General features: G+C 38.0%; 1 protein-coding gene across 3 annotated transcripts in view; it reads left to right on the top strand.

Annotated features, from left to right (window-relative positions):
* The window catches only part of LOC137577202 (cell adhesion molecule Dscam2-like), a 753,142-nt gene that overhangs the window by 598,905 nt on the left and 134,954 nt on the right, over positions 1-19,283 (top strand). Inside the window, exon 7 of one of the 3 annotated variants that reach the window (XM_068303153.1) lies at positions 15,356-15,493. The exons of the other annotated variants lie outside the window; for them this stretch is intronic. Coding sequence (XP_068159254.1) covers positions 15,356-15,402 — 47 coding nt within the window. The 3' untranslated portion in view covers positions 15,403-15,493. Of the gene's footprint in view, positions 1-15,355; positions 15,494-19,283 lie in introns of those variants that run through there. 3 annotated transcript variants of the gene reach the window in all.

Raw genomic sequence — 19,283 nt, 5'->3', positions numbered from 1 at the left:
TCGAAATAAAATTAAATCTCCTGGTGAATTTCTTTTGGCATTTTGAATTAAGCACTAAATCGACTCTCCTCGTTGAGTCTGCTGTTTATAAAACTCCTCCATTATATTAGTACTTGACCCAAAATTTATTTATTTTATCAAAGACAAGGCTCCGGCTAGTTTCTTGAATTGGACAAGTCTAGCACAAATAAAAATAAGAAATAAATAGTAGTCGACTCTTTGTTTGGTGTTTTGAAATAGTTTATTTCATTTCCAGTATTCCTACTTGAATGGGAAAATTTCAATACCACAACTAAAAAAAAATTCAAAATAAGAACTGATTATGTTTAAAAAAGTAGGGGGTATATATAAAAAATCTACCCATTTTGAATATCCACACTTACCATTTTTAATGGAAGAGCTTTCATTAACTTTCGCAACACAATCGCCTGAAGATGTCTTTTCCATGGGTTTCGCATCTTTATATTAACTTTTACCTCATATTTCCACGTTTTAGATTAAATTGAGGACACGCCACTTATTTTTGTATGTTGTTTAATTTTAGGTTATTGTAATACTTATGCGGCCTCTGCAGACAACGTAGAGAGCTCTTTAAGTTTTATATTCTCAATTTACATTTTTTATTTGTATAAGGGCAGTAGCCTACAGTGTTTGTTGAGCCGTTACACAGTTTTAAACTCTATCCAGCATTTCTTTAAAATGGAGTATAGTATGGTGTTTTTTTTTTAATGCACAAACAACAGAACATTTGATCAGTGCACCCTTTATTGCTTGAATACTTCAAGCATCTTGTACAAAGTTGTACTTTTTGGCCATTTCAAACCTTTCCTTAGGTGTCAAACCTTTAAACTTATAGCACTTATAATCGGACAGTTATCTTCGACCCGACGTTTTTTGTAATAGTTTTTTCTCTTCTTTGCTCATGGCACTTAGCGAACAATATTTTTGTTTTGTTTTGATAGCAATTGTGTCTGCCTTGTTTTTCTTATTTTTTTTTATTTTTTTTTTTTTTTTTTTTTTGTTTATTAAGTTACTTCCCAGCTTTTGCTGAATGAAAGATTTGTTTGGCCTCCCCGATCTTAAGGGTTAACACAAAATTGAAGGAATAGAAAAAATTTTTACAATTATATGTTTTGTCGATTTGTAAACGTTGTTATCGATTTTTTTCTTGTTCTCGTGCTCTCATCACTAATGATAAAAACATATGGTTGTTAGTTTTGATGATATGTTAATATTTTGGTTAGTATGTTTTTAGTTCATAAATCAATGTTAGCTAATATTGCGAATGATGTTAATAATTTATAATTGTTAATTGTCTCGTCAGCGAGGAACTGATAAATGTCATTGTATCGTAGTAGGTTTGGAAAATTTTTCCCTTTGAGCGTAAATTTGGTGCAGTTTAATAATAAGTGGGATATATCTTTTTTACATTGCAGGTGTCAATAAATCATTGTTGTTTATTTTCATTTTATGAAGTGTATGTTTGTCGAATGCATGTCCGCTCAGGATTCTGTTTAATTGTTCAATTTCCGAGGAATGGAACGATTTCTTTTTTATGGAATCATGGAACCGACGAAACAAAAGGAAATACCAAACAATAACCTCTGTTTCTTTCAAAGCAAAAAGCATTATACATACTCATATTCCCAGTCAGATTTAATTTTTTTATATAAATAATTAATCGCGTCCACTTGGTCGTTTTCTTGTATGTCGACGTGGCTTGGTATGTCATGGATTTCAATACTGGTTATACAAATACTGGTAAATATTTCATCTTCTACTTTTTTCAAAATAACTAAAGCTAAGCAATTGTCGCTGTATCTGCTGTGTTAGGATAGCAGTTTTTTGAAAATAGTTTTTAATTGCAAAGTCTATTGCCTTTCCTAAAGCAATAACTTAACGATGAGGCAAAAATTTTGACAATTTCTTTTGCTGTTGCAAATTTCATCCTGTATTCAGGTGGCATTTCCGCAGCTAGGTGATATAAAATGTTCATAGGTGTAGATCTAATAAAGCCTAAACATTTCCTCAAGTGGACATTAGCATGGGTTTTTATGCAATTAATTGCTGCTTTGGACAATTTCTTTTGCTGTTGCAAATTTCATCCTGTATTCAGGTTTCATTTCCGCAGCTAGGTGATATAAAATGTTTATAGGTGTAGATCTAATAAAGCCTAAACATTTCCTCAAGTGGACATTATCATGGGTTTTTATGCTATTAATTGCTGCTTTGGACAAAGATGCAAACGATGAGCATGCATATTCGTACTTAGGTCTGACAAAAGCTTTGAAGAAATTAAGGGTTTTGGATGGATGAACTCCGACCCTACAACCGCTCAACATCTGTACAAAAATATTAGACTTATTAGAGTGTGATAATCGTGATTTCATATGATTTATAGGGGAATTGTTTGTACTAATTATTCTACCTAGATAGTTACTTGATCAACATCTCTGATTGAGGGATTTCCTAATATTAGGTTGAGATTTTAACGTCTTCGGTTGAAGTGTAAAACTGAAGATTTCCTGGCGTCAAATGTTAAGTTTATTGAATTGCATAGCTCCATAAAATCTTTAATTTTTTGTTCAAGTGTGTTTCTAGCCGTCAGGAAGTCTCTATGAAAGGTTATTAGAAAGAAATCATCAGCGTACTGAAATAAAATACTATTATTGTCATTGATTGTGTCTAGGTCAGCTGTGTATAGGTTAAATAATATTAGACTAAGGCAGCTGCCTTGGCTTACACCTTTTTTCACATTGACTGAAGTGTTGAAGTCTTCTATTTGAAAGAAAATTAGTAATAAAGTTATTATATAAATGATTAAAACCGCAGTCTATCAGTACTTTACCTAAAATTGGAACGTTTACAGAGTCAAATGCCTTACTAATATCTAAGACAGCTGCTGCAACTTGAAATCCTTGGGCCTTCAAGTTAGTAATGTTATTGATAACTTCATTGATACAGTTTGCTGTCGAGTGATTACGCCTAAATGCGTATGATCTCTTTGGTAATAAATTGAATTTATTTATATGTGCTTCCATTTTATCTTTAATAAGACCTTCTAGACATTTAAACGTTACACTTAACAAGCATATTGGTCTATTATTTGTGATTAAGGAAGAGTCCAAATTTTATTTTGTTACTGGGGTAATTTTTATATTTCTCCAGGCATCCGGAATGAGTCCGTTGTTCAAAATCACATTTTTCCCCTGGTGGAAGGGTGAGCAACATATTGTAAGAGATTCTATCTAGGCCTTTGGCCGAGTGCAAGCTGCGTGTTTTTAAGAATTGAAGGAGGACACCTGAATTAAAATTGGCTTACTTGTATATTGAGTGTGGGTAACGTTAATTGAATGCATTTATTGGTATCCGGTTTGGAAGCTATTTGCTGCAGAAAGTTAACATGATCTTGTTCGTTAAATTGGGTATTGGATGGTTTAATTTGTTTGTACTTCCTCAGTGATTTCATTGTTGCCCATAATTCTTTGGGGGATGCCGAGTTTGATAAGTTTTCAATAACTTTGTTGAAATTCTCCTTTCTGACTTTATAAATATGAGCGTTGAGTTTTTTGTTGATGTCAAAATAGATTAGAGCATCAGACAATAATTTAGTTTTAAAATATTTCTGTCGGCTGGCATTACGCAATCTTAATAATCTTTCGCAATTCATGTCCCAGAATTTGTTGGGTACATATTTGTTATGTATGTATATGACCCATCTCTAAGAAACTGTTATCGTCGCACTGTTAAAAGGTCTGTTAACAGCTGTACTCTCAGTCGTTCTACTAATTGCTTCGGAACAACATCGGACTCCCCTGCTACAACTACGAGGGATTTCTACTACTGGACTTCTACTACTACTACTACAACAACTACATATCCCAGAATTCTACTGTACCATTATCTATTAATAAACCATATATATATAAGTTTCCACAAACACAAAATTGGCGACGAGGATGGGATAATTCGTCAAACTATATATATGTCGTGTAAAGTTACAATCGAGCAAGCGGAAGCGAACAAAGAGACGCCAAAACCACATGCGTGCTGGCGCTAAGTTTATTGGAATAAAGAAACGGTACTTTTCCAACGCGCGCATTCGCAGACAGACGCGCTACGACTACTGCAATTTGAATTGATGCTCACACACACACACATACGATCGAATTCAACTACTAATGTCTGATTTGGAATCACATGAGGAAAAGCCCTCCAAAGTGAATACTGCTACAGAACGCAAAACAACAAATAAATCAGTGATAATGTCTGGAGTGGGTCAGTTAGAACCATTTGACTTAAATCACCCAAACAAATGGACAACTTACAAGCAGCGTTTTGAGCTGTATCTTCTGGTCAATGACGTTTTGGAAGAAGCACGGAAGAAGGCTGCATTGCTTACGCTGGCTGGCGCTCCACTGTTCGAGCTTCTAACGTCATTGGCATCTCCTACAGGTGAGTGATTTGAGTTTATCGGAAATATATGAAATACTCAACCAACATTTGTCTCCATGTCAATCGGAAATTGCGGCCTACTACCAATTTCACAAGCGAGACCAACTAATTGATGAATCGGTTGCGAACTACATGGCTGCACTTAGGACTCTCGCTGTCGACTGCAAATTCGGAGCTGCTTTGGATCGCATGTTGCGTGATCGCTTCGTATGTGAAATGAAGGATGAGGGTCTCCAGAAGAGTCTGCTAGCAGAGGCAGATTTAACAATTCAACGCGCGATGGATCGCGCCACATCTAGTGAGGCCGCTGCTCACAGCGCTTGGGTCATGCGAAATACAGCTGAGAGCACTGAGTCGATACACGAAGTGCAGACCAACGCGATCCGTCCAAGCCGACCCAATCAGCACCACCAGCTATGCCCACATCGGAACACTGTGTGCCATGCCTGTCACCGAGCAGGCCATCTTCAACGAGTCTGCCGGTCTGTAAGAGACCCGGGTAGTAAAACATTCAACACATCGAGTGGCCATGCCTCCTACCGAGGACCACACAAGCAAAACCCGAATGAAGAATACAGTGTCCACAGCATACTACCGTTGATTTGCCCAAAGGAAATCGTTACAATAATTATAAATAAACGAAAATGCCAATTCGAAGTGGATTCGGGGTCTGCGATCACTATGATAGACGAAGCCATGTTTCGTTATATCTGGCCAACCGATAGACCGAATATTGTTCTCTAGAGTTTACGGATTACCAGAAAAACCGAATTCCAGTTATTGGCATCGTGGATACATCTGTCCAGTACGATAATAAATACATTCCGAATCTTCCACTGGTTGTTACATCAAGCGGTGGATCGAATTTACTTGGACGCAACTGGTTTATGCCCTTAGGCATCAGCATAGAAGGAATACATGCCATTAACGCTAAACTTAGCATCGAGGCAACTCTGGCGAAGTATAAGGATCTGTTTTCGTCGGAATTAGGCCGTTTCGGGGGCCACCTGTGTCATTACATATCAATACTGATGCAACACCAGTCCGACTGCCAGCAAGACGCATTCCATTTGCAATTCAAGAATTATATGAAGAAGAAATAGACCGTCTGTGTTCCCAAGGAATCCTAGTACCCATTGAATACTCCGACTGGGCGACTCCTACAGTGCCAGTAATTAAAAAGGATGGTACTATTCGCATATGTGGCGACTACAAGTCTACAATTAATAAAGTGATTAAGCAACACGGACATCAAATTCCTCCAATGAATTCATTATTAGCATCAGTTGAAGGAGGATCCATATTTGCGAAAATCGACTTGGCTCAGGCGTACCAACAACTAGTGGTAGATGAGCAGTCTGCGTTGATGCAAACTATATGTACACACAAAGGTTATTTCAAAGTAACCAGACTACAATTTGGAATTTCTTCAGCCCCGGGCATATTTCAGAGCTGCATCGAACGTATATTGCAGAACGTTTCTGGTGTTTTACCCTACTTCGATGACATAATTGTTATGGGAAAATCAGAGGAAGAGCTAGCGGTGCATCTTAATGAGGTGCTTTCAAGATTTGATAAGGCCGGACTACGCCTACGCAGAGACAAGTGTCAATTCGGAGTTCCATCAGTAGAATTTTTAGGTTTTAAAATCGATGCACTGGGTATAAGACCGTGTGCCAGTAAGGATAAGAAACAATTACAAGCATTCTTGGGACTCATCAATTTTTACCACGCATTCCTGCCACATAAGGCAACCGTTGTTGAACCGCTTCACCGTCTACTGGATAAAAATGCGCCATGGGTATGGGCCCATAAACACCAATATGCCTTCATGAATCTAAAAAATCTTGTAACTTCACAAAATGTGCTAATGCATTTCGATGGCAAATTGCCAGAATCGTTAATCTGCGATGCATCTCCGTACGGAATTGGAGCGGTGCTGAGCCACAAACTTCAGGATGGATCAGAGAAGCCTATTGCCTTCTATTCTAGAACTCTCTCCAAGACAGAAAGAAACTACTCGCAAATCGACAGAGAAGCCGTTGGGCTTATATCAGGCGTTAAAAAATTTCAAAATTATCTATATGGCCGTTCGTTTACTCTCGTCACAGATCATCGCCCATTGCTCGGAATATTTACAACGGCCAAGGCAACTCCAAATGTAATTTCCACACAGATGCTTCGAAGAGCAATATTCTTGAATGCCTATGACTTTACACTAATTCACAGACCTGGATCAAAAATGGGCAATGCCGACTTCTTAAGCCGATGCCCATAACCACAACAAGGCGAAGGCAGCACTACAGAAGAAGTGTTAATGATTGAATGGGCTGGAACACCACTTGTCAGCGCTCAATCTCTAGCATTACAGACTAAGAAGGACGCGCATTTATCAAAAGTTCTGAACTGGGTGTTAAGGGGATGGCCCAATGGAAAAGTTGATCGTTCAGATCAGCTCTACTCGTATTTTTCTCGCCGATATGTGCTTTCAGCAAACAAAGGAATTCTTGTATGGGGCAACCGGGCTGTAATTCCCGAACCATCTAGACCGGCTTTACTACAAGTGTTGCATGCTTCACACCCAGGGATTGTAAAAATGAAAGCCATGGCTCGAAGCTATGTTTGGTGGCCTAATATTGATGCTGAAATAGAGCTACTTGTGAAACGTTGCAATCTCTGTCAGCAAAACCAAAACGAACAGCCTCATGCAACTACACATCGTTGGGAATCTGCCAGACAACCTTGGTCACGCCTTCATATAGATTGGCTGGCCCCTTTAATGGGAATACCTTCTTACTAGTCGTGGATTCATTTTCGAATTGGCTAGAAGTCTCTGTTGTGAAATCTACATCATCTGCTGCTGCTATTAAATTCTTGAGACAGCTGTTTGCAACGCACGGATTACCGGACGAAATAGTGTCAGATAATGGCACTGCATTCACGTCTGAAGAATTTAGGATCTTTATGAAAAACAACGTGATTCGACACATTCGGTCGGCTCCATTTCATCCTGCCACAAATGGGCAAGCCGAGCGCATAGTACAAAGTACCAAGAATTACCTGAAAAAGTTTGACAGAAATCTTAACATAGATCTCGCACTGGCGCGGTATCTTTTTAGCCAATATACTACCCCTCACTCCACGACAAATCGTACCCCTGCAGAACTACTATGTAATCGAGAGCTTAAGTCATATATCGACAAAATTCAACCCAAGGAAATAATATACGGAAAGGTCTACGACCCAACAAATGATAAGCAGTTTTCTATTGGTGCTCCGGTTTGGGTCCGTAACTACGCCCCCGGTCCGAAATGGATAGAAGGCGAAATTGTGGACCAAACAGGTCCCATTTCATACAACGTTCGTTTACATGATCGCCGTATTATTAAACGTCATTTCGACCAACTTCGCCATCGGGTTCCGCCTGTCAAATGTACTCAACACACGGAATCAATCGATCTACCTGCTGAAGATGCAGTCTCGATATCTGATGATATACCCGACTGTCCTGAATTGTCTGAACCGGCACCATTGTCCCCAGCTCCAGTGACTCCTCGCAGATCGAGTCGGAAAAGACAACCCCCGGAATTCTTTAACCCATCTGGGTGTTAAGGGGGTGTTATGTATGTGACCCATCTCTAAGAAGCTGTTATCGTCGCACTGTTAAAAGGTCTGTTAACAGCTGTACTCTCAGTCGTTCTACTAATTGCTTCGGAACAACATCGGACAACTTATTAGATAGTTAAATTTGTCAACATTGGACAATGAGTTGTCTGCATGTACCATATTTGTAAATGAAGTAATAAATTTTTTGAATTCCCCATATTTGCCGTCGAATTTAGGTAATTTGAGGGATGGAATCCGATTATGAAGTCCCCCATGATAAGTCGATGAATTAAAGAAACTAAGTTCTTCTGGTTTTTCCTTTTTACTTGCGCCAATGCGCCGTAATATGATTGCCTTTGTTTCGATAAAAAGATTTTCTATCTCTGCCCGATTCGCGTCTGCTGGATCTAGCTTCTTAATATTGGTTAGAACTTGTAATGCTTGTTTAAAATACGACTCAATAATTTGAGACTGACAATCTAAAATAATAGGGTCATTTTCAAGATCGATTCTAGCTCTTAAACTTTGAATGTTAGATTGCAGTTGATTCCGTTGTTGTCTGAGAGGTAGAAGCTGCGTTTCATTTGGTGGAGACATTTTGGGCCCTTAACGAAAGAAATGTAGCAAGTTAAAAATGAATTAAACGTGAGCTAAACGAGTTCTAGTTTTAATAAAAACACTCAAATGCATTAAGTTTCACTCAAGAGCTTAATAAGGTAGATTTAATATGTAGATGGTTTCTCTATATGACAGTTTGAGTACTTACTCCGTTGTGCTTAATACTTAATAGCACGTGTTAAAGCTTACGAGTGTTTTACATGTGAGTGTAAAGCATGAGAAAGCTTTACGATCGCTAATGAGTGGCAATTGAGTCAAAATTTGAGTGGAAATTGATACTGTTTATTTACACACTCCAGTTGACTTAGGTTATGATAGGGCTCCACGTAAATGTCCACGATGATGTCTTGAAAATCCCAATGATGAAGAAGTCCGATGACGACTATCCAAGATGATTATGTAACGATGAAGAAGTCCAATGATGAATGTCCAAGATGATGTAACGACGAATGCAATATAATGAACGAATAAACGACTTTATATAGTTTTTAAGTTTTTATGTTGGGACTTGCGAAGTGCAAGGTCGCCAATGTTTGATCTGCCCAGTTGCAGATGGTACAAAACTCCAATGCTCAATAGCATGTGGTGTGGAGTGAGGAAAAATAAGTCTTCTCCTCTTCGAATTCCAGAAAGAAGTCATTTTTATATTTCGTTTTCATGAGTTAGAAGCTCTTCATGAGCCATGTAACAGAAGCTTTTAGAACATGTTAATATAAATACAGTGGTAGAAATTCCGCTAATCTTAAACAAATAATATAAGAAATTTTAATATATACAAATCTAAGTTAACAATGACGTCTCCTCCAACAGTGGTGTTTGAATTTTTGTGTCTAAAGGCACTGCCCATGAAGTCCTCTGACACTGAGCCATCTGTAAAAAAAAATTTCATATCCTCCCTCACGGAGTGTGTTAAGTTTATCTCCGAGTAGAGCAGAAATAGTTTCTTTATTGGCAGATTTTTTATTATGGCAGGTTCATTTGAAGAAGTTAGGGTCAAATGTAAATTTATGTGATGAGGGTCTGTTAATGTTAATATTTGCTATAGTGTCGAATATCTTTATAATCAATATATACTTTTCCATAGCTAGTGTTTTTAGCCATGAAATTGTTAAATAATAAATTGGCTGCTGGAAGCCCAAAGACAAAAATTTTGGCAATTTCTTTTGCTGTTGCAAATTTCATTCTGTACTCAGGTGGCAATTCCGCAGCTAGATGATATATAATGTTTATAGGTGAAGATCTAATAAGCATGCATATTCGTATTTAGGTCTGACAAAAGCTTTGAAGAAATTAAGGGCTTTGGATGGTAAACTCCGAACCTACAAACGCTCAACATCTGTAGAAAAATATTAGACTTATTAGAGTTGGATAATCGTGATTTCATATGATTTGCAGGGGAATTGTTTGTACTAATTATTCTACCTAGATAGTTAACTTGATCAACATCTCTGATTGAGGGATTTCCTAATATTAGGTTGAGATTTTAACGTCTTCGGTTGAAGTGTAAAACTGAAGATTTCCTGGCGTCAAATGTTAAGTTTATTGAATTGCATAGCTCCATAAAATCTTTAATTTTTTGTTCAAGTGTGTTTCTAGCCGTCAGGAAGTCTCTATGAAAGGTTATTAGAAAGAAATCATCAGCGTACTGAAATAAAATACTATTATTGTCATTGATTGTGTCTAGGTCAGCTGTGTATAGGTTAAGTAATATCGGACTAAGGCAGCTGCCGTGGCTAACACCTTTTTTCACATTGACTGAAATGTTTCCCATTTGAAGTCTTCTATTTGAAAGAAAATTAGTAATAAAGTTAATATGTAAATGATTAAAACCGCAGGCCATCAATACTTTACTTAAAATTGGATCGTTCACAGAGTCAAATGCCTTACTAATACTAATACAGCCACTGTAATTTGAAATCCTTGGGCCTTCAAGTTAGTAATGTTATTGATAACGTCATTGATGCAGTTAGCTGACAAGTGATTTCGTCTAAATGCGTACGATCTCTTTGGTATTAAATTGAATTTATTTATATGCGCCTCCATTTTACCTTCGAAAAGACATTAAAACACTACACTTAATAAGCATATTGGCCTATTATTTGTGATTAAAGAAGAGTCTACATTTTTTATACCATAAACCCATAGGGTGAAATGGTATGTTAAAGTCGCTAAAATGTATGTAACAGGCAGAAGGAAGCTTCTCCGACCCTATAAAGTATATATATTCTTGATCAGGATCAACAGCCAAGTCCATCTAGCTATGTCCGTCTGTCCGTCCGTCCGTCCGTATGAACACGCAGATCTCGGAGGCTATAAGAGCTAGAGCCACCAATTTGGTATGTATACTCGTGTAGTATGTAAATGTATAGAGTTAATTGGAATTTTGGCCACGCCCCCTTACGCCCCCAGGAATCACATAAAACTATTTTTCTTAAAAAGTATTACAGCTAGAGACATAAAATTTGGTTTATGTACTCGTTTAGTTAGCGCGCAGAAATACATTATTCAAACTTTTTGCCACGCCCCCTTCCGCCCCCGGAATTTGCATAAAACTGATTTCCTTAAAAACTAACAAAGCTAAAGTCACTAAATTTAGTATGTATACTGGCTTAGTATGCGCGCAAAGTATACATCTTTTCATATTTTGCCACGCCCACTTCCGCCTCCATAATTTAGAAAAAACCGAATTCCTCCTGTATTTTTTTGACTATTATTATCTATTTCTATCAAACTACCAAATTTTATTGAAATCGGAAACATGCAAAATATGCGTATGAACGTATTTTACTAAGCGGTCCACAAGGCCAGAATTGGCCGTTTTCTAGTGGCGGCGCTAGAGTGCTCGTGTGTTTGTAGAGTGAGCGAGATAGCACATAGAATGAAGCATGTAAAAACAATTTAATAGACATATGTACATTTGGTTTTCGAAATTTAAAAACAATTTAATAGACATATGTACATTTGGTTTTCGAAATTTAAAAACAATCCGGTGTGGAAGCTATTTGCTGAAGAAAGTTAACATGATCTTGTTCGTTGAATTGGGTATTGGATGGTTTAATTTGTTTGTACTTCCTTAATGATTTCATTGTTGACCATAATTCTTTGGGGGATGCCGAGTTTGATAAGTTTTCAATAAATATGAGCGTTGAGTTTTTTGTTGATGTCAAAATAGACTAGAGCATCTGACAATAATTACGTTTGAAAATATTTCTTTCGCAATTCATGTCCCAGAGTTTTTCGGGTACATATTTATTATTTTCAGCTTATGTGATGGTGTTTTTTTCTAGGATGAACTTGGCAGACTGAGCTAAATTATGGATTGAAGATATTTTTATTTTAGAGAAGTCCACTAAGACTTTAGTTTCTTTTATGAATTTCTGACGTGCTGTTACAGTGTTTTCATTGATTCACATGATTTAAGGGAGGTGATTGCTATTTGAAATTTTACTTTTAATAACAGACCAACTGATTTGAGACTTGTCTTTATTTATAAAAGATAGATCTAGTATTGAGTTGTACGAAGGGTTGGGCGCGTACGTAGGGGATCCATCATTAACGCATTTAAAGCCTGAAGAGGCCAACAGCTGTTAAAAAATAAGACCTTTCGTGTCATGAGAAGGATTGCCCCAGATGGAAGATCTGGCATTGAAGTCTCTTCCCACAACAGACTGTCAGTCTGTACATCCCCTTTCAAAGCTGTTAGTATCTAAATTGGGAGGCGAATAAACGCTAAAGACGTTGTGATTTTTTTTTAGATTAATAGTTGAGATGGCTATTGACTCGAAATAGCAGTTGCTATTGGAGAATTTGAATTTTAAAAATTAAAAAAATTTCCTTTTCCTTCGACTGGAGTATTTTCATGGTTGTTGTGAGTGGTTCTTAAATATATTAATTGTGAAGCACTAGACTTTTATAACTGATGCTTTACTTGGATTTAAAATAGATTTTCGGTTGATGAATAGATTTTGCTGATTTGATGATGATAAATTAGATCTAATGTTTTCTAAAAATTTTCTAATATCAGGTGTGAGACTAGAGTTATTTGAGATAAGGTACGATGATATATTTGATGAAATTTCATTTAGGCTAGTTTCAGTTGTTTCTAAAACTAATTTTTCTACTGTATGTTGGCGTTGACTTGGCTCTTGAGAGTTTCTAGAAGGCACATATTTTTGGTTCAGTTTGTATTCGTGTTCTTGAGAAATATTTTTCCATTTGTCCATGGTAAGCTGAGGGTTTATTCTTTCTCTAATTGGATTGGAATTGTTGCGTACAACCTTGTTATAAGGATTCAATATATGGATATTTTCTGTCCCCGTTTTGCAGTTGTTTTGAGCACTAGAGTTTATTAAATTGGTTTGCCAAGGTGGCAGGGGAAAAGCGTCATTGTCAAATATGTCTGTAGGTTGTTGAATATCAAATAGTGCTGGATATCTAATTTTGACTTCTGATCTAGATAGATGTTCTACTTCCATACACTTTTTAATGGCAAAAGCTTTTTTCCTAGCCGGACTGTTTAGAGAGGTAGCAATGTGTTCCTGTTTACAGTTTATACATAAAGTATTTAAGCAAGCTTCTTCTTTGGGATAGGTCTGTGAGCACTGATTTTAACTTTTGAGTATAAAAAGTCAACTTCTTCAGGAATTTAAGAGCCATTGAAAACAATTTTTACTCTACTCGTTGGGACTATGTCTTTATTTTCATTCTTTCTTGTTACACGGATTATCTCATGAATTTCAATAGTTGAAGATATATATTATTTTAATTCAAAATCAGAGAACCTTACTGGAATTTGGAACATTAAACCCGTTTTGTAAATAAAATGTTTCAGAATTTTCGGCTCATATTCTGTACCTTTTAATCTAGAGCACATGAGGTCGTTTGCTGCTTTGGTTGTCTTGCATTCTGCTTTGCACCGCCCATAACCTATTTTGCTCACTTTTAAAATATCTTTAATTTTTTGTTTAAAAAAAATAGCACTGAGGTCCAATGGATTAATAGCTTTTCTACCAAATCTGTCAGTATTTTCATCACCACTACCGCCTACCACGTCTAAATATACTATGTATGGGCCCAAATGATTATTAGGATATAAAAATTTTGCAGTTACTTGTTCTTCCTTATCCTTTTCTTTTTCCTCCATGTTTCCATTCCTTGTTCTTTTTATTTGATCCACTTCCAATTTATCTTCATCCTGGAATGTTGATTCCATTTTATTTGTATTGTCGTTCCTTGGTCTCAGTATCCTATTTTCTTGCCAGTCATCATTTCTCTCTTCAAATGGCCATCCGTCCTCGAGTTATTATAGTTAGACTATTCGAAGAATTTGCTCAGTATTTAATAAATATATCACAAGCTTTTGGTATCCAGAACGATAAATTTGATTTTTTTTTTTTTTTTTTTTTTTTGTCTTTTCAAATTTTTTCCGCAGAGAAATGACTTTTACCTCGTAAGTGTGACCAGCTAATGAATGTGTTTTTCTAATTTGACTCTCATATAATTGTAGAGTCTGTCTGTCAAATTTCCATAGTAGTATTTGTGCGAATATTACATCTACTTTATCGGATACATTTTTTTAAAATTTTAATTAAGTGCACTGACTCATTAACTATATCAATCACTCCCATTAAACTTTTTGCTGATTTATTTTTTATCATCGGTAAATCAATGCTCCGATTTAATTGCTCGGTAAATACGGCAGCACTATAATTGTCAGCTGAACCTGGCAATAGATGAGCTACCATGCGTCTCGCTTCGCCCTTTAACTCGGATTTTAAATAATTGAACTTGAAAGTAAAACTTAAATCCTTTTTTATACCCTTGCAGAGGGTATTATAAAAATTGGTCGGATGTTTGTTACGCACAGAAGGAGACGTTTCGATATAGTCGATATAGCCATGTCCGTCTGTCCATCCGTCCGTCCGTCTGTGCAAATCACCTTCAGCCCGTCATCTTTAAAGCTATCGAGATGAAAGTATGAAAATTGTCACGATCGGACGACTATATCATATAGCTCTAGAAAAACACATTTGTGTAAAAATTGGAGGATCCCCATGAAATTTACTACGATGATAGTATTGGAAATAAAAACTCAGATTCCAGAAAATCTGGAGTATCCTTTAAATCTGATAGGATAAATAGAACACAAGTTACAGTCAATATAAATCGGTTCAACCGCTGCCGGCAGCGCTGCTGGCTGCCTACTACGTCATCATCAAATCAACAGAGCACATACACACACAGACGCACCGCTACATGAACTGAATGTGTATGCGTGCCGTGCTTTGCTTAGGGAATGATGGAAGAAGATAAAAAAATTGTAGTAAAAAGAGTTATAATGTTTTGTTTGTGTATTGATGAATTGAGTTGCAGGGAAAGAAATTTCAAAAAGTAAAATGTTATTGCCAAGAACTGCAAGGGTTTAAAAACTTTGGCATAGCCGAAGTTAGCTTCTTTGATATTTTCTCAATCAATTTAGCAACCCCGGTAGTTTTTCGCGCACGGTTACATTCTTAATCTAACAATTTTCCCTTTTGTTAATTTTCAATTCTACTACTAATAATGAATTCCGAATGAATGAATTCATTTGTTAATGCCTGGCACGCCTGTACCTTTCCCATAAATAATTTATTTTGTTAATATATGTTATCCATGTACCATTGCCTGTTGATTTCAGCTCTACTACATCCAAATATTTCTGGACCTGCCGGACGACATTATTAAATATCTCCTGGTTATCATCAAACATCTCTGACATATTCGCTTCTGCCTCTGACTGTCCTGTGGCTATAATTTGGGCAACTATCTTAAACACCTCTTCATGTAGATTTTCTTTGTATTACTGATGATCAAAAGTCCCATACTGAAGCAATTTGTCATGATTAAGTATTCATCGCTTAATTATATCTTTTGCTTCCTGTATAACTTTATTTGTTACGTTTCTAGAGCCTAATGTGTATATATGGTGTCATATGAGTACATACATATGTCCGGAGAGATGGCAGCCCTGGATGCGGTGCGACAATGTGGCGTACAATATACGTGTGGACAAGTGAGCGCGGGTACCGGTGAATGATGCGAACGCGCTCTATGACGCTGGTGAGCGAGTTCATGAGAGGCGTAAATCAAATGATGGAAGTGAGAGCCAAAGTGAGGGCTATGCATGTTGAACGGGGGGTAGTGGGGCTGTGTGCATACGAAACCATGTAAGAATATCGTTGATCAAGTTCAATGAAGAAGAGGGGAATTAAGTCTTGGGGAAGCCACAAATATGAGACGTATATATTGATGACGTAGAAGAATTTAGTCCTTGAATTAGTTTGAACGGGAGACAGAATGGATGCGGCTGCGCCAAGGACTTTTACGGGACTTTCACCACACATGGCAATAGCGTGTATGAAAGCGATGGGCTGATGGAAAGTTACCGGCTGTATAGCGGTATCACACCAAGTGATTCTAGAGGCCCCAGTATGCCTATATAAGGCCAGCAACAAATCTCGTTTGGCCTTACGAGTAACCTTAAGAATATTTGGCGCCTATCAAATTACCATTACAAGCAGGACATCGAGTTTATAAGGCCCTTTATAACCTTATGAACTCCACGAGCATCAACAAATCTGAAACATAAAATAAATAATCACGTATCCCGTGTAATCAGCAACCAAACCAGTAAAGAAAATACATACATACATATATATTTAATCAAACCCAAAAGTATACGAAATAAATATAAACACACGTTTAAACTTATAAATCGTTGAGTTCTAATTTCACCGGGGCGCAAAATAAATTTTGTTGTGCCGAACCTCGCCCTAAAAGATTGAAACTATCCCAAACGACAAAAAAAGGATCGTTACAGGGAGAACGAGAAAAGGAACGATAGAGACCAGACGTATAAATAGTTAAAGTTAAAGTTGTTAAAGTCAGTATATAAAGTTGTTGTGTTAGAGTTCTTTTAAACCCAAATTGTTCAACCGACTATTTTGCTATCAAACTATTTTTAATTTTAATAAACAACAATTATTATATTCGCACAATAGTTCTTACATTTGATATGAAATCATATTGATATGTGTATATAACAAGAAGAATGATTTTTCTTAATAAGTATTTAAATCTATTTAATATTATATCTTATCTGATGATTATGTTGGTGGTCCGCCAATGTAAAGTAGGTAGTGCCAACTTGTGCTTCAACTGTTTAAGCCCAAACCTCAGGATTGCAACCTGTCCTGCAAAAAATACATGTCGAGTATGTCAAAGAAAGCATAACACCCTGATTTATGCAGCGCAGCAGACGACTGGCCGTGAATTCAGAGATAGCGCGGTGCGAGTTCATCAGCCTGAGAGCCCAGGATCTAACGATGAATCCCCGGCTATTATTAGTCATCATGTTCAAACTGCACGAAGTCATCAAATAGCAGTTCCAAAGCACAGCAAGAGAGTTTCTCGTCACACCCTGGAGAATATTCCGTATGCAGGTTCGCAAACGCTTTTTCCCACCATTCTTACATCAGTGAAAGACGCTCGGGACAAGATCTTCACTTGCCGAGCTCTACCTGACACATGGGTCTACAGTCTCGTTGGCAACGGAATCATTTGTCCAGCGGATTGGGATGCGACGTACCCATGCAAAAGTTCCAGTTCGTGGTCTCGCGGCTAACAGAGCCGGCGTCACCAGAGGACTCGTGAAGTTTCGAATCTGCTCTTGCAATTCGGATCACAGCATTGAGGTCGAGACGTACATCCTCAGCACCCTTACATCAGCTCTCCCAGCTCAAAACGTGGCCATGAGCTCAACGCAATGGAAGGAAATTTTGAAGTTACCCTTAGTTGATTCGTCTTTCGGCACAGTTGGTGCGGTAGATGTCATTTTTGGATCAGATCAGCTCTGGGTCTTGCAGGTCCATATAGTACATTCGGGGAAAACCAACCACTGGCAATCACTCATCATGTTCACCTGAACCTCGATTCGCAGGTGCGAGATCGAGATGGATAGCATTCCATAGAAAACATCGACATTAGAGATATTTGATCCGACTGAGCAACACTTTATCACCACTCACACCTGTTCCCAAACTGGCACGTATGTAGTAGAATACCCATTCAAAGCCCGATGCCACCAATTGGCGAAACCCTTCCACAAGCTGTTAGCCGATTGCAGTCACTAGAACGCAAGTTTAGTCGCGACCCAAGTCTCATGAGAGAGTATATCGCTTTCATGGACGAGTATCTGAAGAGCGGTCATATGGAATTATTACTGTTTCTATCTGCCGCATCACGCCGTCTTGAAACTGGAAAGCATCACTACCAAACGCCGAGTGTTGTTTGATGGACCTGGAAAAGATAGTAGCGGAGTGTGACTCAATGAGCGTCTTCACATTGGGCCTCCCATTCAACGAGATCTGTCTGCCTTCGATTCAGACAACATCGTTATGTTTTCTGTTCGGATATAGAAAGGAGTTTCTTGAAGTCGATCCCAAAAGAAGATTGTTTACATGGACATGCGTCGATCGAGGACAACGTTAAAATATTGGGCATTCCTTGGAATCCTGGTCGAGATGAGTTATTAGTTAATACACCGATGATTGCAACCAAACAGGCCTTTAGCAAACGGGCGCTATTATCGGATCTGTCAAAAGTCTTCGACCCACTGGGCTTTGTTGCGCCTACCACTGTGTTGTTAAAGCTAATATTCCAAGAATGCTGGTTCAGCGCTATTAGCTGGGATGACGCAATACCGGAAACTCTTCGAAGGCGATGGCAAGCAATCGTAAAGGAATTACCCCTACTATCTCACTGCCGAATTTCACTATACATAGCCGCTTCATTGCCGCACATTGAACTTTGTGGTTTCGCGGATACATCCACTCAAGCCTATGGCGCTGTCATTTATAGTCGCGTTCTTACAACGAATGGTTACCGGAGTCGGTTGGTGGCTGCCAAGACCCGAGTAGCCCCTCTTAAGCCTATCTCTATTCCCCGTCTTGAACTCAATGCCGCTCTTCTACTTAGCCGATTACTTAAACTTGTAACAGAATCTCTAACTATACCCATTTCCAGCTCACATTGCTGGACTGACTCGGAGATAGTCTTGCACTGGTTATCATCGCCAACCCGTCGTTGGAATACCTATGTTTGTCATAGAGTTGCTGAAGTTGTGGAGGACTACCCACGTCGCTGCTGGAATCATGTTCGCTCTGAAGAGAATCCTGCTGACTGCGCATCACGAGGTCTAAGTCCAACTCAGTTGTTGAATCATGAGTTATGGTGGAACGGACCCTCTTGGATTACCAAACCACAATCGGAATGGCCACTGGACATGGCGACTGAGGAACGACGCCAGCCAATTACTGTGCTTCATGGAATGCTTGAGGACAGCATTCACGAGTTATTAATCAACAAGTTATCGTCCTGGAGCCATCTCTTACGGGTAACCAGCTACTGTTACCGATTTATTAAGCGACTTAGATGCAAAGGAACACTCTCCTATAAAACATTCCTTACATCTGTTGAGTTACAATCAGCACGATGTCTAAGGAGTCACCGATCAGCTTGTTATTAATTAGGCACATTTATCAAACACATTTTCATACTGGAGTCGA

Source organism: Drosophila tropicalis, unplaced genomic scaffold, assembly GCF_018151085.1.
Source record: "Drosophila tropicalis isolate 14030-0801.00 unplaced genomic scaffold, ASM1815108v1 contig_1, whole genome shotgun sequence".
Taxonomy (NCBI): Eukaryota; Metazoa; Arthropoda; class Insecta; order Diptera; family Drosophilidae; genus Drosophila; species Drosophila tropicalis.
Note: the sequence above shows the minus strand (reverse complement) of the source record. Positions and strands in the feature narration are given on the sequence as shown.